At 40.6% G+C, this 24,060-nt stretch overlaps 1 protein-coding gene across 1 annotated transcript; it reads right to left on the bottom strand.

The window, feature by feature from the left end:
- Window positions 1-479: 479 nt before the first annotated feature.
- Window positions 480-23,738, bottom strand: LOC139475527 (neuroglian-like). Its single transcript, XM_071258716.1, has 19 exons — window positions 23,726-23,738; window positions 20,335-20,610; window positions 19,252-19,628; window positions 18,644-18,875; window positions 16,929-17,059; window positions 15,718-15,946; window positions 13,684-13,959; window positions 12,848-13,224; window positions 12,155-12,386; window positions 10,529-10,677; window positions 9,720-9,948; window positions 9,405-9,527; window positions 8,365-8,538; window positions 6,793-7,098; window positions 5,511-5,688; window positions 4,543-4,773; window positions 3,399-3,517; window positions 1,910-2,052; window positions 480-506 (listed from the first exon to the last, which is right to left on the bottom strand). Exons 1-19 carry the CDS (start codon window positions 23,736-23,738, stop codon window positions 480-482), a joined length of 3,822 nt encoding a protein of 1,273 aa, XP_071114817.1.
- Between the last annotated feature and the right edge of the window lie 322 nt (window positions 23,739-24,060).

Genomic DNA, 24,060 nt, shown 5'->3' with positions numbered 1-24,060 from the left:
TCTCGCTTACAAACACATTGGTACGAATAGGTAAGTAATCTGGCTTTAATGTTTAAACCAAACAATACTCAGTCATAGGAATATTTTGGACACACATCGCCAAAATTTATCACCTTCTGGTTGTCGGTCAGGGTGTATAAATTTGACATCAAAAGTCCTTCCCGTCCCAGTGTTGATGACTTCAAAGTCCTTCCCAGACCTCTTGTTGACCTTTCTAAGAGTTGATGATCTCCAGTCGCTCCAGTAGAGGGAGTCCTGGAAGGAGTAGCGACGTTTGTGTTTGTTTGTTGAAAGTGATTGACATCATGAGCATCGATCTACGCAATTGGGATACGATGACATGCATCAACCAAGTCAGCGAGCCTGACCACCCGATCCCGTTGGTCGTCTCCTACGACAAGCATAGTCACCTTTTTACGGCAAACATGGGTTGCTGAAGACCTATTCTATCCCGGATCTTCACGGGCCAGCGACGTTTGTCAAGCGATGTCGCCTGGGATATATCCCTGCAATACAATTGCATCACAATTCTTTGCAGAGCATTGAGACGACATCGCTGATAAGCAGAATCTCACCCTTGTGTCTTTTCACAAGATTCGGAGTTTGAAAGGTTTATCGAGTCGTGTTGATACAATTGATATCAAAAGACACTCGGGTGAGATTTCTCGACACTCACAGGCACATTTGGACCTATCTACATTGGATATTAACCTGTCTCTGTGTAATTACTTAATTACCCATGGGAAATTCAGAGCTACAGCTGATATTTAAATACTTTGTGCTTTACAAATAAAATAACCTCTGTCTGTGCAACAAAACTAACATGTTTCAAGGCGGAAAAGTTTATACAGAAAGCCTCTGTTAATGTCTCATCATCAAATTGTTTCATTTATTTTGTACTAAATTATATTGGTCCTATTTATACCATGCTATCTATTTACCATGTTGTCATATACCATGTTGTTATAATCCAAGTTGTTATATAATGTGTTATATACCATATTGTTCTATATGACATTGTTATATATCATGTTATATACCATGTTGCTAAATATAAGTTTGTTATGTCATGTTGTAATATTCCACGCTGTTATATACCGTGTTGCTAAATACAAGTTTGTTTTATATCATGTTGTTATGTACCAAGTTGCTATGTGCCACGTTGATGTATACCATTTGTTCTATATCACACTGTTATATATCATGTTATATACCATGTTGCTGAATATTAGTTTGTTATATATCATGTTATTCCACGTTGTTATATACCATGTTGCTAAATATATGTTTGTTTTATATCATGTCGTTATATACCTTGTTGCTATATGCCACGTGTTTATATACCATCATGCTTAATACCATGTTGTTGTGTACACGATGTTATATACCAAGTTTCTATATACCAGGTTGTCATGTACCATGTTGATAGATACCATGTTGTTATATACAATGTTGCTAAATACCATGTCGTTGTACTCAACGTTCTTCAATACCATGTAGTTATATACCTCGTTGTTATATACCATGGTCAATCAGGTTCAACGTGGGTGAGGGGGCACGGGTGGCCCAGTCGTCTAAGGCGCCGCGATTCGCTGTGCAGAGTTGCGTCCCCTGGACACGCCAGAAACCTATGATTGTGGGTTCGAATCCCGGTTCGCCCCGATTATGTTTCTAGGTTTGTCAGCACCATACCCGTGCTCGTGGGTTTCACCGAAGTGGTAAACGTCTGAGACCTGCATCACTTCGGGCTTTCCTCCCACATTAAGCTGACACGCCGCGATATAACTGGAATACTGTTAAAAGCGGCGTTAAACCCAACTCACTCACTCACTCAACGTGGGTGACCGAGTGGCTGCTTATTGCTTTACTCAAACATAGTAATAGTGCAGTGCTGTGTGTCAAATCTCACCTGAAACATCGTTATGCCAAACATAAGTTCATCTGGAGGACCGGACATTCTGATGACCACTTTACGGTTACCACCATCCATGTCGCTGCTGCTCACTGTGTCTCGTTTAGCGTCCGTCCAGAACAATCGACGCTCAGCATGGTCTGTACATAATATATGTCGTGTTGTAATAGTTCTGATTACACAAGGGGGCACGGGTGGCCCAGTCGTCTTAGGCGCCGCGATTCGCTGTGCAGAGTTGTGTCCCTTGGGCACACCAGAAACCTATGGTTGTGGGCTCGAATCCCGGTTCGCCCCGATTGTTTCTAGGTTTGTCAGCACCATACCAGGGCTTTCCTCCCACATTAAGCTGACACGGTGTGATATAACTGGAATACTGTCAAAAATGGCTTTAAACCCAACTCACTCACTCTGATGACTCAAGTCGTGTGTGTGTTCATCTGGGTCTAATCCAGGTAGTTACTATACCATAAACAATAATGAGTGAATGAAAGTTATAGTGTGACATAAAACTAGGGAGGGTGTCCCTGTCACATGAGATATTATATTGAGTGCTTATTTCAAATACATCATGGTGAGGAAAATCTGAAATACATAACAGTTACTCAATAAATATTATAATTAAAAATAAAATAATGTGGTTTAAAATGAAAATGTCAACATTAAATGTATGAAATAGATAAGACATTATATTATCGTCTTCGCCGTGCCTGCAGACTTGACTCCAAATTACACCCAAGGTACGACTCTGAACATGTACAGGGCGTCATGGAAAATCTAGAGCACCAGCCAATTCCAATCCGCGTGTGTGTGTGTGTGTGTGTGTGTGTGTGTGTGTGTGTGTGTGTGTGTGTGTGTGTGTGTGTGTGTGTGTGTGTACGTTGGTTTGTTTGTTTGTTGTTTAACGTCGCATTCAGCACAATTTAAGCTTCATGACGGCGGTCTGTAAATAGTCGAGTCTTGACCAAACAATCCAGTGATTGACATAATCAGCATCGATCCACACAATTGGGATACGATGGCATGCATCAACCCAATATGTGTGTGTATGTGTTTGTGTGTGTGTGCACGTGTATGTGTGTGGATGGATGGATGGATAATATATATGATCCATGGACAATAATTAAGCTCACACTTATTTACTGAGTTCACAATTTACTTCTGTACATACCGATTTCTAGCTTATACGTAGTGTTTCAGTTTGGGAATCAACTCGTACCAATAAATATTTACATCATTGTGATTAACAAAATTCAGCGAAAATACAGCAACATGCGGACCACGCCTACATCCCAAATATGAAGTTGCCAGACACCTCATTGCTCTCGGTGCCTTAGGTTTGGTACCTCCTGATCTTTTGACTCATATCAGGAGATGCCTGGGATTTCAATCGACAATCCAGCTTTTCTGACTATATTTGCCCGATACCAATGATACCGCTCCAACTGGCAAGGGACTATAATTCTTAGCAGTGCCTATAGCTACTTACCTATAGTTAGGCCATTAGGCAAGGTTATATCAGAGTCAATGATGGTGCTGCGGTTGGATCCATCCATGCCACATCGCCCAATCATGGCTGGTTTCTTTCGGTCAGTCCAGTATATGTATCTGATATGAATAATTACTTCATAATTTCAACGGTTGACACATGTTGAGAGAGAAGTAAAATTTGACTCACTTTAAAGTATTTACCTCGGCGAAATGCAGGTAAAATGGCAAATCGTCATACTATACTACTCAATAGAAGTTAAAGAACACCCGATTCTTTCATATTTCTGACATATTAACTATAGTAATATAAAATATAAAAGAATCGGGTGCTCTTAAACTTCTTTTGAGTAGCATATTTACATTGAGGACCGTCACGTTGAAAACCAGATATTCACAGATGTGTATCACACAATGCAAAAGACCTATACTTCTACAAGATAAACGATCTTACTTTGAGGGAAGGTGTATGTAGCTCCTGGTGAGTGTATATGCATGCATTTATCCTAAACAAAATCGTTTCTATCGTAAAACATATGTTCGCTTTTAGTTGACAAAAGCAGATACCTTGAAATGTCAAAGGACATCAAATTACACATCTCGTGTTTATGGACGGTATGGCAGTGAGGTATAACGTAAATCACCAACGCCAGGGAACAGCCCGTCTCGATCCCCCAACAAAACAGACTCCACTGGTCCAAAACGCAAAACAGAGGTGAAAATCACAAGAAATACTATTCCTTCACTAATGCCAGTTAGGGATGACAGACTGACTGTGTAGACAATCGATGCACTGACTTTAGATCGGGATTCGACAGTGCTACATGATACAAATTTAAATATAAGTATGACGACCGACACGTATGAGAGGATTCATCTATCGTACACATGCCTATTTCACGTGGCCCTGTGACGTTTTACTTTATTCGTTACTTTAGGATAACGGTAATGAGTAGCGACGTGTTCTTGTGGATAGGTTTAAATGACGAACTGAAACATGGATACATTCATACACCCGAAACACAAGTGTCAAAACGTGTGGTCTCACCTGGGCAAGTGACACATTTCAGATGGATATAGAAATAAATTCAATTGTTGATAAGGTTAGAGAAAAATGGCTTCAAATATGTTTTATTGAACCCTACCTGTCCTGTATGTCGAGTGCTATGGCTCGTGGTTTACCCATGGCGTCTAAGACAGTTGTGGTGTATTTCCGGTCCTCTCTGGCCAAGGTCATGACCCTGATAGCTTTCCGGCTGCTGTCGATCCAGTAGATTGCGTTGTGCACCCAGTCGTAAGCCATGCCAACCACGGAAGAGTTGTAATCCTGATAGATCCGAAGTGCTGAAAGGAGCTGGAGCCCCTCTATTGTTGCCCTGGAATTCATGTAATCATACGTGGATTTCAATTACTCAACCTCAGACTCGATTATGTTGTTGCCCTGTCTGGCGCTCGGCATTAAGGGGCTAAAACAAGGACTGGTCGGCTTGGAGTCAGTATACTGTGTCTGAGTGCGGTATTCATGCTAAACTGCGACATGGTATCTCAGTGAGCTAGCACTATAAATCGGCATTAGTCCGGTCTAGTACAAGCAGCCACACACGTGCATGCACGTCGCTATATAAGTGCAATAATCTTGGACGCGACGTTCAATTAACCCCATTACACACCTCAGACTCGATCAATCGTTTATCTGGCAATTTGTAACGATTTTCATGGAGATAATCGTATATGAGAGCGGATCTTTTAGGACGTTTACTGTTTGATAGTACGACAGAAACATGCATCTTTTATATATGGTATTACACATGATGTCATATGGCCTTCTGGCGTCAGAAACCCGTGCTTGTCCCAAGAGGCGACAAACGGGATCGAGTGGTCAGGCGAACTGGCCTGGTTGGTGCATGTCAAAATCCAAATCGCGTAGATCAATGATCATGATGTCATCACTGGATTGTCTGGCCTAGACTCGATTATTTACCGACCGCCGTCAAACACCGTCAAACAGCTGGAATATTGCTGGATACGGCGTTAAACAACAAATAGATATAACGTCATTGTGTTAGTCTTTGGCTTTCAAATTTACTCCGCAACGAATATTCAAACAAAGTACATATTTATGCTTTTCGATCTTTTGTCCACCCAGAAAACAATATTGTTCCTGACGTTGAAGGTCAAGGACACCGGGCGCATCATGTTTTTCTTTTTCTCGGTGAAGCTGACGAGACGGGAAGATGCTGTAGCCATGTCAACACGCTTCATCGACTTCCCTTGTGACAACAGAAGAAAGGCTGCAAAAAAGTACGTGAAACTGACAGACATTATTCACGTAGGTCGTTACACTGTGGACTAAACGCTTAGTGAAAGTCGGCGGTGGGTAGCCTAGTGGTTAAAGTGTTCGCTCGTCACGCCAAAGACCCGGGTTCTTTTGCCCACATGGGTACAATGTGTAAAGCCCATTTTTTGGCGTCCTCCGCCGTGATTTTTGCTGGAATATTGCTGAAAGCGGCGTAAAACAATACTCACTTACTTAGTGAAAAAAAGAGAGTGTCTAACCAATAAACGTGCAAATACTGTCACGCGAAGGCTGAATTGAAGTGATGATTTATATAGCCCACAAGCTGGTACAGTGTTCACAACAATACATTAGTATGTAGCATCACATAATACATTTACCTGTAGGGTTTAGCTGTATGGCCAGTTGTAACAAATAGCGCTTCAGCAAGTAATTAAACGATCTCATAAAACTGTGTTTCACCGAACCACACCAAGGGATATTATCTTTTTGTCATAAGTAAATCATACGTCAGTCATTAAGTAACGGAGAACGGGTTGCCAAGTCGTCTAATTTTGACACGCCAGAAACCTACGATAGTGAGTTCGAATCCTGAGCCGAACCGATTATGTTTCTTGGTTTGTCAGCAAGATATCCGTACTCCTGGATTTCCCCCAAAGTGGTAAGCGTCTAAGACTTGCATGAGTTCGGGTTTTCCTCCCATGTAAGATCAAGTTAGATCTATGTTGGATCAAGTCTACGTCTCGTAGATCGCGTCTTTGTCAGATCGCTTATGTGTCAGATCGCGTCTGAGTCAGATCACGTCTATGTCAGATCTTGTATTTGTCAGATCAAGTTAGAGTCAGATCAGATGCTGAAAGGTCAGTGAAATTGGGTTCAACGTCGCATTCAAAATAATGTCACTTAAAAAGCGTTATTTGACAAAAGTTAAACAATGTGAACAGCGACTTTAACATATTATGACCATGGGGTTATTTGGACTTATTTTAATTTATTTAGAGCAAAGATATACATTAATTATCTTTGGATCTAACTGAGCGTTATTATTTCACCAACAGTGTGTTTATATTCGACGGAACTTGATAAAATGTGCCCTTGCCTTTATATGTCGTTGTAAACATCCGAATGTCGCTGACTTCTTCTCTATATGATGGATTGCCAGGCTGCCCAGCTCTTGTCGCCACACGGACTTGATAGGATGTGCCTGACTCTAGGCCTTTAATCTCTTGCCAAAAACTCTCCCGCTCTTCTTCTATTACTCGGTCCCAATCAGTATTTCCAAGTTCGCGATATTCCAAGAAATAGTAAGCTCCCGCTCTAACCCCCTTAATGTCAGGGATGTTCCACGTGACGTTAACGGTTGTGATAGTTGGCACCACATAATCGATGACTGGACGGGCAATGTCTAAAAGTAATAATATTTTGCTTGTGAATGAAAGTTTTAGTTGCAGGATGTCCTGAATGACAGGATCTTTGTTAATTTAGGGACAGAACATCTTGACAAGTAATACGTATCCCTATAGGTACTAACTGTTCTCAACCCCGAGATTTTCCGTTTCTTTTTGCATTCAAGTCGGATTTTTTTATTTCTTGAGCTTGACAGATGACGCTGCCAAACAATTCAACCACAGTTTCAGATATATAGATGATGTCATGTCCAAGTGTCTGTGAATTTCCTTTCATGTCTAGCAATATACCATTCGATTCAGCTTATGGGTGCCTGCATTTCTCAATTGTGTAGGTATCAAACTGGCGACTACGCTTCGAAACTTAGTTTGACGTATTCTCGATTAAAAATGTTAAAACTTATAAAAAGAACATTCTGGAATGGCTTATAGATGGCCTAGATTGTATGGATATAATCATAAAACCCAGAACTGCCGTTCGGAATACCCTCAGTTAAATATTTCGAGTTTGCATGATTAGAAAACACATCCCGACTGTCACTTTCATGATCTGGTAAGCGACGCTCTGATTGGTTGGATGAAAGGTCGTTTTGACGCGACCCGTAATGGGATGTCCTCAGATCTTTGTTTAGCGATAGTGAGAACTAAGATATGATTTTAGTTAGATTGTTGCTTGTCGAAACGCCATGCGTAAGTGTTCTGTGCTGGAATATTTTTATCTCACTGGCCTTTTCTTTTTGAATGTAACATTGTGTGAGTGGCGGGTGCTACCTGTAGCAGGACACGCTGACCCTTTTCGCGAACACCTGGTGTCATCACTGATTTTCAGTGGTCCATTCATATAATCATCACTGTTTTGCCTTTGACGCGCAATGGAAACTTTTGCCGGAGATATTCGACATTCGTTTTTCTCTAACGTTGACATTTCGATTTGTAGATATATGAACTATCACAAAGACGCAGAGGCATCACCAAGCAAGTGAAATACTTACCGAATGTCAGTTTCTTAATTATAAGTGTCTCAAGTTCAAGCTCACCTCGGGATTAACATTAACATGACACGCCGTGATACAACTGGAATACTGTTCAAAGCGGCGTCCAACTCAACTCACTCACTTACTCGTTAATCTTGATGATGACTTCGTAATTGTGTGGGTAGCACCTGACACGCTGTCAGAAATATTTACCTCACTCCCCTCTTTTATTACTAATAATTTATGTACGAAAGACTTACCAGATAGGAGCCTTTTAAAATCGGAGCTTACCTGACGTATCTTCAGCCGTGCGGGTTTCAAGGAAGAAATCCTTTCCCCGTCCCTCCTTAGTCAGGCCCCACACGTGCACACGATACATCGTGTCCGGGGTCAGACCTCCCAGGAACATGCGCCTCTTTGTCACAATCTCACTTATTTCTAGATCACCAAACTCAAGACCATCAACTGAAACAACACATCGTGATTTTATATCAACACATGACATTCACTCAGATTCAACATAATCGTTATGTAATGATCTACATTTGCATGAACTATACCGTTGACAAAACTGTTGAGATACAGTGAGTGAGTGAGTGAGTGAGTTTGGTTTAACACCGCTTTAACAGTATTCCAGTTATATCGCGGCGTGCCAGCTTAATGTGGGAGGAAAGCCCGAAGTGATGCAGGTCTAAGACGTTTACCACTTCGGTGAAACCCACGAGCACGGGTATGGTGCTGACAAACCTAGAAACATAATCTGGGCGAACCGGGATTCGAACCCACGATCATAGGTTTCTGGGTTGAGATACAGACATCAGTCACGAACAGCAGATGCTCGTACAACTGTGCAAAATAAAATAACAATATAAGGTCAGAACGCGGGAGTAACGTCTTGTGGGGTTAGAGACAAAGGTTTTTCTCAGATGATGAAGTCAGTAATTGAGTTTGAAACAACAAATCTTCAACATAACATGGATAACACAATCTCAATCGCAATTCCATAACGCTGAAGCCCAAACAGGTACACGAGGAATAGCAACTGCAACATGTGCATTAGAATCATCATGATTGGATTGTTTAAAATTACTCAAAGCCAATTCACAGAGGATACGAGGTCAATAGATCTGAAAGTATGTGCTATTCAGAAAATCAGAGCGCCATATTTTTTGTGTGGCCTTGACCGAAAAGTGGTTTCGTGCAAGATCCAAGAAAAATGAAATCCCCATAAGCAAAGATGCCATGCGCTTCACACCATGAAACAATAGGGTTTGAATTGACTGCGAGGGGCTAAGAAACGAAGAAGTAGAAAGAGGTCTCTTTGAACCTACTCTTCATGTATCCGACCTGGTACCCAATTAAGTGTCCGTTCGATTCTTTAGGTTCGCCCCATTCCAGCAATAAGTGAACTGAGCCTCGGTAGGGGGCATTAAAGTACTCTACTGGAGACGGCACTGGAATAAAAGTCGGAGACATTTGACAATATACAAATACAAAGTCAGTTTAACACGAGGTACCATGATGATATGTTAAATGTGTTTTTGTTGAGAAGGGATCCTTGTCATACCTCAAAACAATTTTGGTAAATTATCAGCAAATGGCCAAAGAATGGTAAACATTCGAAGTATGTGTGCCACATTGCCTACCTCCTTCTGGTGTTGAGAAGTTGATGGTGTTGCTGCCTTCAGAACTGAAGTAGGTGTTGACAACCACAACATCAGCCTCAATATCGGAGTCAGACGGCAAATTGTGCACCTCGGTCCAGACGTTGTTGTCTGCATGTCTCAATCTCTGTTTAATGCTGACGTCTGTACTGTCCGGGATAAACACCTCACGGAGGCTTGCCTCCCTCTGGTTCCTCTTCCAGTATCGGATCTGTAACAATGTCATGAACTAGAAACGTCATCAAGCAGAAACAATGTCATCAAGTAGAAACAATGTCACAAAGTAGAAACAATGTCATCAAGTAGAAACATGACATGAAATAGAAACAATGTCATCAAGTAGAAACATGTCATGAAATAGAAACAATGTCATCAAGTAGAAACATAACTTAGAAGCAATCCCATGTTAGAGTTTTAATCGTATATGGTAAAAGAAAACCTTTCGAATATGTTAAGAACGGGATAAAATAGTGACAACTATCAATATTCTGAACAAAACAAAAACAGAAGGAACAAAACGAAGATTGATATTTTGTACTTAAGTCTGTACTATCTAACGCAGTTGCCATCTTCTAAATTTCAGGGCAAAATATATATCATGTCTGGTATAAGAAAACTTGTCAAATATATTGTGATATATTAGTCAGAACTTACAATTGCCCTTCCGAGGTAAATAACCTACAAATTGATGTACACACATTGCTTGTTTGTTTGTTTAATGTTTAACGCCTCATTCGGCAATATTCCAGCCATATGACGGCGTTCCGTAAATAATCGAGTCTGGACAAGACAATCCAGTGATTGACATCATCTACACAATTTGGATACAATGGCATCGCCCCAGTGGTGGTGATAACGGGATCCCAGCGAAATCTTGCACTTGTGGCAGTCACGTTCATTTCTGTGTCGAGTTCAAAGTTGGTAGGAACCACACTTGGTGCTGTAAACATCGATTGTTCATGACATGCCTTACTCAGAATAGATTATTTTACAATATAAATAAAAGCAACAAAAACCCTTTCCATACTCATAAGTCTCTGCTGAAGAGCCAAGTGTACGAATCCAACTATATCGTTAACATTTGTTTAAAACATCACTATCAAATCACAACCAAATGTTCGTTCAACGATAAGCGTGTCCTGCCCATACATTGCCACTCGTCACAAACACACCCAAAGGCGAGTCAGCTGAACAAACACAGGAACATATATGTTAAGTCAAAACAAGCAAATGCATCGGACATCATTTTGGTCACGTTGCGTCAAATTTGGAATGTCCTACATGTGTGTACCATAATACTTTTTGAAAGCATTACTAAAGCTTTCGACCCGTGAAGATCCGGGGTAGAATAGGTCTTCAGCAACTCCTGTGTGCCCTAAAAGGCGACTATGCTCGTCGTTAGAGGCGACCAACCGGACCCGGTGGTCAGGCTCGCTGACTTGGTTGATGCATGTCATCGTATTCCAATTGCGTGGATCGTGATGTCAATCACTGGATTCTCAAGTCCAGGCTCGATTATTTACAGGCCGCCGTCAAAAAGCTGGAATATTGCTGAGTATGGCGTTAAACAACAAACAAATACCAAAGCTTTAAACATTGTAACCCTGATCAAACAACGTTTGATCAAAAGTCATATCCCTCTCTTTGAAACTTTGTAGAAAGAAAATGCTCACTTTTACTTTAAAAGTTAGGACATTCTTTCTAAAACCTCCTCTTAAACCACCAATAGTGTTCTTTTGTGGCATCACATTTGAGATATATAGAATACTAAACGAGCTCCCGTGTATAACCAATTTTGTGCAATTCGTGAATAATTCTGGTATCAGAATCGATTTCCCGCATCAGATACCGGAACTATTCACTCGTTTAATAGAATAAGTATCACACAGGAGCGAGGTCAGTATTTTTTTATTACTTGCCGCTTATAACTTCTTAAAAACTCATGTGATTGATAATGGGAATTCCCGTCATAAACTGGGTCAAATATATGAATACAATATTTCACTGTCGTGTGTAAATAGGCAGACATCAACGCGATCCACAATTGAGTTCAACAGAATAATACAACTTCAAACACATCACAAGTTCACACTTCTTAATCTAAAACCATGTGACGATCTACCTTTAGGATTAAGCAGCAAAACGTTCACGAAAGCGATCCTCGCAGTGATCTATCTTCTCCACACGCAGTGTCAATGAATAATGATTAAGCCTAGCGACATTGAGAGTTCCGGCAGTACATAAGCACGCACTCTTGTATTAAACGATGTGTAATATCAGATTTATGTTATCAAACCATGGTACCTACAACGGGCGAGTATTAAAAGTTACAGCTTCTAATTAACTGACCACAAATACATGCGTGAATATCAAATGGAAATATTTTAAAACTGAAAAAATGATTTAAATTAACGTACCAGCTTCACCAGAATACCCATTGATAGACATGACTTGAATGGATGACTGTCCCAAGCGGTTCCCTGCTCTCACTCGTATTATATATGGCTGGTAGATCGTGTCCGTGTATATCTCCAATCTGCCTACGGTGTAGTCATGTTCCCGAAGGTTCATCAGGCTGTCCCCATCCTTCTCCTTCACCTCGATGCCATAGAAGAAGTCAGGTGCATTGTGTTCAATCTGAGGCATCGTCTGTGAATGTACCCAACCTTTTAAACATTAACACGTGTAAGCAAACATGTATCTGTAAAGACCGTTAATAGGTGTTAAGGAGCTAAAGTTACACAGATCACAATTGGGGATCCCGATGTCAAATAACTTGCAATAAGTTAGGACTTAAAACGCAACTCAAAAGTACTTCCTTGACTGTATAAAGATTTCTAAAACTTAAATTTTGTTTCAGTTGTCAATGCCAGTGGCAATCCTACAAGTGTTCCTATATGAAACATTGCACCTTAACATCAAAACCATCTATGTAGGACTGATGAAAGGTTGAAGCCTGCTTGCCTTCATCAGTCGTCAATTAGTCAAAAGTTTAGTGTTAACCTCCAAGGAAGGTGCAGGTCATGTTTAACAAGACTGACAAGTAACATCTGTTGTGCTAACTTCCATTACTGACACGAGCATGTAAACATTGAATTCGTCTGACTCACCTCCCACTCTATTACTAAAAACTTGGGCTCGCCTCCAACAGTCTGGACATTCCGTGGATGTCGGTCTGGTCGACCTGGAGGAGTCCGACACACAACGCTATATATATCACCTGCTTCCCCTACACCAATCTTGTTGATGGCCTTCACACGGAAACTGTATGTCACCCAATGGGAAAGCTTTATCTCTGTTGAGCGACTATGAGAAGAGGTCCTGGCAGAGACCACCCACTCATTCGGCGTGAATGATGTATTGTATTCCACAATAAAACCCTGGAGAGGAGAGTAGTTCTCCTGGGTCTTGTCAAACGACCACTCCACAATGGCTCTGTTGGCGTAACATGCCGCAAGAACCACGTTGTAGGGCGCAGCTGGAGGAGCTGGAAATAATTGAGACGGGACATAGGAAAGACTAATTCAGCAATAATAAAGCTTATTTTAGTGCATTTATGTGCATCATTAGAATTGAATATTCAACAGGAAGACTGATTTCTTTGTCCAGGAATAAGTAGCATTAAGAAAGACTAGTTCAACAAGAAGAGTGATTCATGTGGCCCAGCAGTAAGGAGCACCAAGAAGAATCAGTTCAACCGTGAGGTTTTCTTAAGTCTTTTATAATAAGGATCATTTAGAAGGATTTGTCAAGATGGATTTCTTAGGTCCAGGAATAAAGAACATTCAGATGGACAGATTCAACAGGAAAATTGATGTCCTTGGACTAGGAATAAGAAACATTTAGAAGGATTTGTTCAACAGGAAGGATGAATTTTCTTTCACGAATAAGGACTACTTTAACATCTAGGAGTCTGTAATGGTTTTGTATGTTATTTTCATCTTACCCTGGACCTGTAGTTTTGCAGTAGCCGTGTCATTGTCAATACCATTGTGTGCCACACAGGTGTAGTTGGCTGTGTCTTTACTGCTGATGTTAAGGATGGTAAGGCTGCCCTCCTCAATGTTAACCCGAGAGTCGGCATCGTCAATTTCAACTCCGTTACGCAGCCATTTATACCTCAGGGTCGTCCGCAAGTCTGTAGAGGCCCCGCACCAAAATGTAGCCTCGTTCCCATGAATCAATTCAAGGTCAAGTGGTACAGAAGTTATCCTGGTTTTGTCTGGAAAGTTGGGGCCAATCAGTCACAAAGACATCAATAGATAACCCTAACCAACTAGATTATCAATATGGAGAACCAAATTTTAGATTAACACAATGTTAACCTATTCGGTGCTTTATAAATGGGCAAGCCAAATGATCGTCAGTTCTAATCCCGTTTTACCCTGATAAGTTTTTAGCTTTGTCAGCAACCGTACTCGTCAGATTCACCAAAGTGGTAAACGTCTGAGGCCTGTATCGTTTTGAGCTTTCCTCCCACATTAAGCTGACACGCTGTGATATAACTGGAATATTGTTCAAAGTGGCGTTAAACCCAACCACACACTCACTCACTCATAAATGTGATCCACGAGAAGCCAAGGCAAGGGTTATTGTCACCTGGATAAAACAAACAACATTTGTCCAAACATATCGTCGCCTGAGAACCATATTGCTGGAGAGTATTTTTTTGTCCAAAAACTAGAATGTTATATGTCCATTTCCATGTTCCATGTCCAATCAAATTATTGACACAGATCATGTAACAAGCAGATAGGACGACTTAATTCCAAATCATTTGGAGATTTATATTTGTTTGTTTTATGTGAAATCAATGCATATTGTTTCTTTTAACTTATTATAATACAGCACTTCAAAATTAACTTTGTTATTTACTCGGAATTTGTAAAAGTGGAGATAGGACGTTATGGTTCTCAGGCGACGATATATACTGCCGTGGATGGAATTTTTCACATTGAAAGAAGAATACTGAAGGTATGGTAAAGAAAAACTAAACGGTTAGTTGTCTCCTATAAGATGATATTTTCATGATAATATTTCAGTAATTAAACATTTGATGTTATCATAGAACCCTGGAGCAAGTATGGTATGACGGCACCCATTGTTCATAGCGTCATCAGAGCAGTAATATACAAAATAATCTAATCCAACTAATATTAATAGTTGGGATTGTAGGTCCCTCGTGAATAAATGCTGAGCTTCTCGGAAAGGCCAATGCGCAGTACATTGCAGCTCGTGGGTTGGTCCAAGGAGAAGAGTGGGAATGATGGTTTATTGTGCTTCAATCAGCAATATTCCGGCTATATCACGGGGACCAGTCAATATTCGAGTCTGGGCAAGGCAAAGATGTTGTAGACAGCATGATAACAATCCACGGGACACAAAAACAACATGAACAACCCGATCGTCAGCAATAGTTTGTTTGTTGTTTAAGGCCGCACACAGCAATAGTCCAGTTATATGACGGCGGTCTATAAATAATCGAGTCTGGACCAGACAATCAAGTGATAATATCATGAGCATCGATCCACGCAATTGGGATACGATGACATGCATCAACCAAATCAGCGAGTCTGACCACCCATAGCTGTTAGTCGCCTCTTACGACAAGCATAGTCGCCTTTTACGGGAAGCATTGGTTGCTGAAGACCTTTTCTATCTACCCTGGATCTTCACGGGTCTGTACTTTATGCAATGCAATTAAGAAATAATTGTGTTAATATGTAAGTCAAAGACTGCGAGTTGCATTGTAGCTGAGGCTTATGTGGGCCGATGGCCTCCATCCATGCTGAATATAGATGATGATGACATAAGACACTCGGGGGTATTCATACTCCAAATAAACTGGGAAGGCCAAATCACACATACGTACATCCATGGGCAGGTAGAAACTGTAGCGTCAGTTGATTAACAGAGAAAGATTACAAGCAAACGGCTAAAGAACGGTAAACATTCGAAGTATGTGTGCCACATTGCCTACCTCCTTCTGGTGTTGAGAAGTTGATGGTGTTGCTTCCTTCAGAACTGAAGTAGGTGTTGACAACCACAACATCAGCCTCAATATCGGAGTCAGACGGCAAATTGTGAATCTCAGCCCAGACTTTGTTGTCGGCATGTCTCAACCTCTGTTTCATGTTGGCTTCTACACTGTCCGGGATAAACACCTCACGGAGGCTTGCCTCCCTCTGGTTCCTCTTCCAGTATCGGATCTGTATCAATGTCATGAAATAGAAACGTCATCAAGCAGAAACAATGTCATCAAGTAGAAACAATATCATCAAGTAGAAACAATGACATGAAACAGAAAAGTCATCAAGTAGAAACATGTCATGAAATAGAAACAATGTCATCAAGTAGAAACAATGTCATCAAGTAGAAACAATGTCATCAAATAGAGACGTCATCAAGTAGAAACAATGTCATCAAATAGAGACGTCATCAAGTAGAAACAATGTCATCAAGTAGAAATAATGTCATAAAGTAGGAACAATGTTATCAAGTGAACACTGCATAGAAGCAATCCCATTGTCAAAATGTTCAAGTTTTATTCGGAACTGGTAATAGAAGACTCTTTCGGATGTGATCAGGACAAGAGTCAGAGTTGACAACTATTCTTAACAAACCACTAACAGAAGGAAAAAGTGAAGACAAAACGCTGAGTTGATGATTGATTTTTGCATCTAACGCAGAGGGCATCTTTTAGATATCACTGCCAAATATAAATCATGTCTTGTATAAGAAAACTAGTTGGAAAAATAAATTGTGATACATCAGCCAGAGCTTACAGTTGCCCTTCCGGGGTAAATGACCTAACAATATTTGTTGGTTTGTTTATTGTTTAACGCTGCACTCAGTAATATTCCAGCCATATGACGCTCTGTAAATAATCGAGTCTGAACCAGACAATCCAGTGATTAACATCATGAGCATCGATCTATGCAACTGAGATACGATGACATGCATCTACCAAGTCAGCGAGTCTGACCACCCGATACTGTTTGTCGCCTTTTACTACCCGCATAGTCGTCCTTTGCGGCAAGCATGTGTTGCTGAAGACGATATACATGCTTATCATTCATTTCAACCACCTATTTTAATCATTCAATCCTTCGATGCAGGAGACTATCATTTACGTTTGCATGACATATGTCGCGGGTTGCATTCTCTCACCAACCCATTCACTGTATATACCTTGTATCCTTTGTACTTTCCATTCATCACCCCAGTGGTGGTGATAACGGGATCCCAGCGAAATCTTGCACTTGTGGCAGTCACGTTCATTTCTGTGTCGAGTTCAAAGTTGGTAGGAACAACACTTGGTGCTGTAAACATCGATTGTTCATGACATGCCTTACTCAGACTGGATTTTTTTAAAATATAAATAAAAGCAACAAACACCTTTTCCATACTCATACGTCTCTGCTGAAGAGCCAAGTGTACGATTCCAACTATATCGTAAGCATTTGTTTTAAAAAATCACTATCAAATCACAACCAAATGTTCGTTCAACGATTAGCGTGCCCTGCCCCAATATTGCCACACGTCACAAACACACCCAAAGGCGAGTCAGCTGAACAAACACAGGAACATATGTTTAGTCAAAACAGGCAAATGCATCGGACATCATTTTGGTCACCGCTGCGTCAAATTTGGAATGTCCTTCATGTATATACCATAATACCTTTTGAAAGCATTACTAAAGCTTTCGACCCGTGAAGATCCGGGGTGGAATAGGTCTTCAGCAACCTATGTTTGCCGTTAAAGGCGACTATGCTTGTCGTTAGAGGCGACTAACCGTACCCGGTAGTCAGGCTCGCTGACTTGGTTGATGCATGTCATCGTATTCGAATTGCGTGGATCGTGATGTCAATCACTGGATTCTCAAGTCCAGACTCGCCGTCAAAAAGCTGGAATATTGCTGAGTACAGCGTTAAACAACAAACAAATACCAAAGCTTTATACGTTGTAACTCTGATCAAACAACTTTTGATCAAAAGTCATATCCCTCTCTTTGAAACTTTGTAGAAAGAAAATGCTCACTTTTACTTTAAAAGTTAGGACATTGTATTCTAAAACCTCCTCTAAAACCACCAATAGCGTTCTTTTGTGGCATCACATTTCAGATATATAAAATACTAAACGAGCTCCCGTGTATAACCAATTTTGTGCAACTCGTGAATAGTTCTGGTATTTGAATCGTTTTCCCGCGTGAGAGACCGGAACTATTCACTCATTTAATAAAATTAGTATTACACAGGAGTGAGGTCAGTAGTTTTTATTACTTTTTTATTTTTATTATCCCCGCTTATAACTTCTTAAAACCTTATGTGATCGATTATGGGAATTCCCGTCATAAACTGGGTCAAATATATGAATACAATATTTCTCTGTCGTGTGTAAATCGGCAGACATCGACGCGATCCACAGCATAATCCGATTGAGTTCAACAGAATAATACAACTTCAAACACATCACAAGTTCACACTTATTAATATAAAACCATATGACGATCTACCTTTAGGATTCAGCAACAAAACGTTCACGAAAACGTAATTTGAGAAAATCTGTTGCAACACACACCGGCGAAACAATGCTCTGTGACAAAAGCATAGCAACAGGGTTTTGGGGGTCAGCGTGTTTGCATAAGCTCCTCTCAGTGATCTACCTCCTCCACACGCAATGACAATGAATAATAAATAAGCCTAGCGATATTGAGAGTTCCGGCAGTACATAAGCACGCACTCTTGTATTAAACAATGTGCAATATCAGATTTATGTTATCAAACCATGGTACCTTAAACGGGCGAGTATTAAAGGTTACAGCTTCTAATTAACTGACCACAAATATATGCGTGAATATCAAATGGAAATATTTTAAAACTTAAACAATCATTTAATTAACGTACCAGCTTCACCAGAATACCCAATGATAGACATGGCTTGAATGAATGACTGTCCCAAGCGGTTCCCTGCTCTCACTCGTATTATATATGGCTGGTAGATCGTGTCCGTGTATATCTCCAATCTGCCTACGGTGTAGTCATGTTCCCGAAGGTTCATCAGGCTGTCCCCATCCTTCTCCTTCACCTCGATGCCATAGAAGAAGTCAGGTGCATTGTGTTCAATCTGAGGCATCGTCTGTGAATGTACCCAACCTTTTAAACATCACCATGTGTAAACAAACATGTATCTGTAAAGACCGTCATATAGGTGTTAAGAAGCTAAAGTTACACAGATCACAATTAGAGATCCCGATGTCAAACAACTTCAATGCCAGTGGCAATCATACAAGTGTTCCAAAATGCAGCATTACATCTTAACATCAAAACCATCTATGTAGGACTGATGAAAGGTTGAAGCCCGCTTGCCTTCATCAGTCGTCAATTAGTCACAAGTTTATTGTTAACTTAGAAGGAAGGTGCAGGTCATGTTTAACAAGACTGACAAGTAACATCTTTTGTGCTAACTTCCATTACTGACACGAACATGTATACACTGAATTCGTCTGACTCACCTCCCACTCTATTACTAAGAAATTGGGCTTGCCTCCAACAGTCTGGACATTCCGTGGATGTCGGTCTGGTCGACCTGGAGGAGTCCGACACACAACGCTATATATATCACCTGCTTCCCCTACACCAATCTCGTTGAAGGCCTTCACACGGAAACTGTATGTCACCCAATGAGAAAGCTTTATCTCTGTTGAGCGACTATGAGAAGAGGTCCTGGCAGAGACCACCCACTCATTCGGCATGAATGATGTATTGTATTCCACAATAAAACCCTGGAGAGGAGAGTAGTTCTCCTGGGTCTTGTCAAACGACCATTCCACAATGGCACTGTTGGCGTAGCATGCCGTAAGAACCACGTTGTAGGGTGCGGCTGGAGGAGCTGGATAGAATTAAGACGGGGCTAATTCAGCAAAAATAAAGCTTATTTTAGTGCATTTATATGCATCATTAGAATTAAATATTCAACAGGAAGACGGATTACCTGGCCCAGCAGTAAGGAACATGAAGAAAGACTAGTTCAACAAGAAGAGGGATGCATATGGTCCAGCAGTAAGGAGCATCAAGAAGAATTAGTTCAACAGGAAGAAAGATTACCTGGCCCAGCAGTAAGGAACATCAAGAAACACTAGTTCAACATGAAGAGGGATGCATGTAGTCCAGCAGTAAGGAGCATCAAAAAGAATTAGGTCAACAGGAAGAAAGATTACCTGGTCCAGCAGTAAGGAACATCAAGAAAGGCTAGTTCAACAAGAAGAATCATTTATGTGGCCCAGCAGTAAGGAGCATCAAGAAGAATTAGTTCAACAGGGAGGCTTTCTGAAGTCTTTTAATAAGGATCATTTAGAAGGATTAGTCAAGAAGAAGGAGGATTTCTTTAGGTCCAGGAATAGAGAACATTCAGATGGACAGATTCAACGGGAAGATTGATGTCCTTGGACTAGGAATAAGAAACATTTAGAAGGATTTGTTCAACAGGAAGAATGATTTTTTTCTTTCAGGGAATAAGGACTACTTTAACATCCAGGAGTCTGTAATGGGTAATATCTAAACAGATCTAATGGATTTGTATGTTATTTTCATCTTACCCTGGACCTGTAGTTTTGCAGTAGCCGTGTCATTGTCAATACCATTGTGTGCCACACAGGTGTAGTTGGCTGTGTCTTTACTGCTGATGTTAAGGATGGTAAGGCTGCCCTCCTCAATGTTAACCCGAGGGTCGGCATCGTCAACTTCAACTCCGTTACGCAGCCATTTATACCTCAGGGTCGTCCGCACGTCTGTAGAGGCCACGCACCAAAATGTAGCCTGGTTCCCATGAATCAATTCAAGGTCAAGTGGTACAGAAGTTATCCTGGTTTTGTCTGGAAAGATGGGGCCAATCAGTCACAAAGACATCAATAGATAACCCTAACCAACTAGATTATCAATATGGAGAACCAAATTTTAGATTAACACAATGTTAACCTATTCGGTGCTTTATAATGTGTCACCTTGGGCACGCCAAATGATCGTCGGTTCTGATCCCGTTTCGCCCTGATTATGTTTTTAGCTTTGTCAGCAACCGTTCTCGTCAGTTTCGCCAAAGTGGTAAAGGTCTAAGGTCTGTATCACTTCGGGCTTTCCTCCCACATTAAGCTGACACGCTGTGATATAACTGGAATATTGTTCAAAGTGGCGTTAAATCCAACTCACACACTCACTGACTCATAAATGTGTGTGAACTATACCCCACAGGGTGCTCCACTAGAAGCCAAGGCAAGGGTTATTGTCACCTGGATACAACAAACAACATTTGTCCAAACATATCGTCGCCTGAGAACCAGATTGCTGGAAAGTAGTTTTTTGTACAAAAACACATAAGCGGCTTAAAACAAGAATGTTCTATGTCCATTTCTATGTTCCATGTCCAATCAAATTATTGACACAGATCATGTGACAAGCAGATCGGATGACTTAATTCCAAATCATTTGGAGATAGAACTATTTGGTTATCATGTATCAATTGTAGAATGTAAACGTTGGGAGTGAATTGTGTGATCTGTCAGCTGAAATACTGAATAAAAATTGATGACTTCATTACAATACGCTGTCTGAAGTATTTGATCTCTACTTTAGTCCTGAGCAATACCAATACGCTCATGAATCTACTGATGGAGATAGAACAGTATGGATCCAACATTAAATGTCCTAACTTCTTTGGCACTCTTACATAGAAAAAACATTTGTCTGTAAATAAGAAGATGGATAATTACTTTTGTTTCGAAAAAAATATCAGTTAATTTATATTTGTTTGTTTCATGTGAAATAAATGCATATCGTTTCTTTTCAGTTACTATAATAATTCAAATTTTACCATATTATTTACTCAGAACTTGTAAAAGTGGAGACAGGACGTTATGGTTCTCAGGCGACGATATATACTGCCGTGGATGGAATTATTTCACATGGAAAGAACAATACTGAAGGTAGGGTAAAGAGAAATTAAACAGTTCGTAGTCTCCTATAAGATGATATTTTCATGATAATATTTCAGAAATTAAACATTTGATATTTTCATACAACATGACAAACGTTGCCCGACATGTTTCACATTCAGTGATGAGAAACCAATGACTACGTCTGTGCATTATGTTGTTGACTATTCATGTTTTACTGGAGATCAATAGCACAGTGTCAAACTCCTCCACGATAGACTTCCTGTTTCGTAAGATAGGCTATGACTTGTTAGCTGCATTCAGGTTACATCGTGAACACTGCTTCCCATTGGGCTCAAAACGCTATACTTGTTCATGACATCGGGTATATCACTCCATGTGAAATAATACATATAGCTGACTCAGCAAATGTAACCAAAATTACTAAACCGAAGTATTTGCATTCGACAATTATGTGTTGTTTACGATCTGAATAGAGTTCAAACTTGGAAATAGTGGAAGGTGTAAAATACAGAAAAAATATTTTATAATTTGTAAACACGTCTTTCTTGCATCAGCTTAATCACTTAGCATGACTTTGTTTCTTTGAGCTGCTGAGGATTAGACCATGTGTGCATGAACAACAAGCCAAATCATTTAACCTCAGAGTGAGACCACTATGTTCTAAGACCTGCGCATGAAATCAAAATTCGGCTCTCGGCGGTCTTTCGCTAAACGTCGTTCCAAGACGTCCATTTGATATTGCATCTTATCCTTCTTTAAAACTCAAGTATTTAAATGTAAGGCAAGACAATATAAGATGTTTGTTTATTTGTTGCAAATATTCCAGTTTTCATGACGGCTGTCTGTAAATAATGGAGTCTGGAACAGACATTCCAGTGATTGACATCATTAGCATCGATCCACGCAATTGGAGGGCGGTCGGTTAGCCTAGTATTAAAGCGTTCGCTCGTCACGCCGAAGACCCGGGTTCGATTCCCGACATGGGTACAAAGTGTTAGCCCATTTCTCGTGTCCCCCGCCGTGATATTGCTGGAATATTGCTAAAAGCGGCGTAAAACGATATTCACTCACTCACTCACTCCACGCAATATGGATATTATGACAAGACACAACCAAGTCAGCGAGTCTGACCACACGATCCCGTCAGTCGCCTCTTACGACAAACATAGTCGCCTTTTACGGCAAGCATCGGTTGCTGAAGACCTATTCTACCCCGGATCTTCACGGGTCTGTACTTTAAGCAATGCAATTAGGAAAGTGTTCAAATGTAATTCAAAGGCTGCGAGTTGCATTGTAACTGAGGCTCTATGGGCCAATGGTCTACATTCATGCTGAATAAAGATATTGATGACATGAGACACTCGGGGGGTAGTCATACTCTAAATAAACTTGGAAGGCCAAGTCACACATACTTACATCCTTTGGCAGTTAGAAACTGTAGCGTCAGTTGGATAACACAGAGAGGAATGTTTAGCTCCATAGTAGTGTCCCGTCAGCCTTGTTCCAGGACTGTCTGCATAAAGAATGGGGGAGGAGGAGGAGGATCGGCGTGAAATCGGCTTGAAACACGAGAAGGGGGTAAGGAAATATACGAGAAGGGGACAGGGAGGATACAGGACAGTGTGGCATGATCTTTAACCTGCTCATAGATGGCCGCACACTTAGCCTGCGTTCATTCAGACTCCCTCCTCAACCATGCCAAACGACATTGCCAAATCCCGGGATTGAAGGTAATGGACACGCTGCTAGGAGAGTAGGGAGCTTCTTTTTGCATGGCCCTTTCTGAGGAGAGGTTGTGTAAGCACGGTACATGACATCTTTCCGAGGGAAGGGAGTTAACCGATTAAAGAAAGTCCAGTTCCCGCCCTTGCCGAACCAAGCTAGTATTATGGAGTTAAATTTTGGCTGGACTAACGAGTCTGTGCTTATTCCGAACAAAATCGCGCAACTGCTGTACAGCTTTCGATCGATTGCTTTAAACTTTGTCAATACTGTCAGAACTTGTTGAACGTTGTGTGAACTCGGCTGTTATACCTACCTAAGTGATTCATCTCGAGGATGTTCTTCTTTTACCTTCAAATTTTGTGTAGCTTAACACCACTGCTCTGTTTGCTTCACAGACTATGTTTCTCAAAACATTAGTTTGTGGTCGAAATAAAAATACAATTAATATCAGACCCTTCTATTTTCATGAAAAATATGGTGCCAAAGCATCTGGATACGTCAACAGCTTAAAATGTCAACGAAGATAGACATTTAAAAATGTTCATATCTTTTCATAAATGCTAACACTAGAATGTAATCATTTGAATAAAATATGAACATATTTGTTGAAACGCGACAGTATTACATTTTGTTACATTCTGAAAGTTG

The sequence above is a fragment of the Haliotis cracherodii genome, unplaced genomic scaffold (genome assembly GCF_022045235.1).
Source record: "Haliotis cracherodii isolate W230 unplaced genomic scaffold, xgHalCrac1.p SCAF_3, whole genome shotgun sequence".
Lineage (NCBI taxonomy): Eukaryota > Metazoa > Mollusca > Gastropoda > Lepetellida > Haliotidae > Haliotis > Haliotis cracherodii.
The sequence above is the reverse complement of the archived record's forward strand: the minus strand, read 5'-3'. Positions and strand labels throughout refer to the sequence as shown.

Excerpts from the sequence above, each read along its gene's own strand:
- LOC139475527 (XM_071258716.1), bottom strand. Across the intron at positions 18,876-19,251 it reads TCTTAGTAATAGAGTGGGAG|ACGATGCCTCAGATTGAACA; the intron begins GTGAGTCAGACG and ends GTACATTCACAG. Across the intron at positions 15,947-16,928 it reads GAAAGTACAAAGGATACAAG|ATCCGATACTGGAAGAGGAA; the intron begins GTATATACAGTG and ends ACATTGATACAG.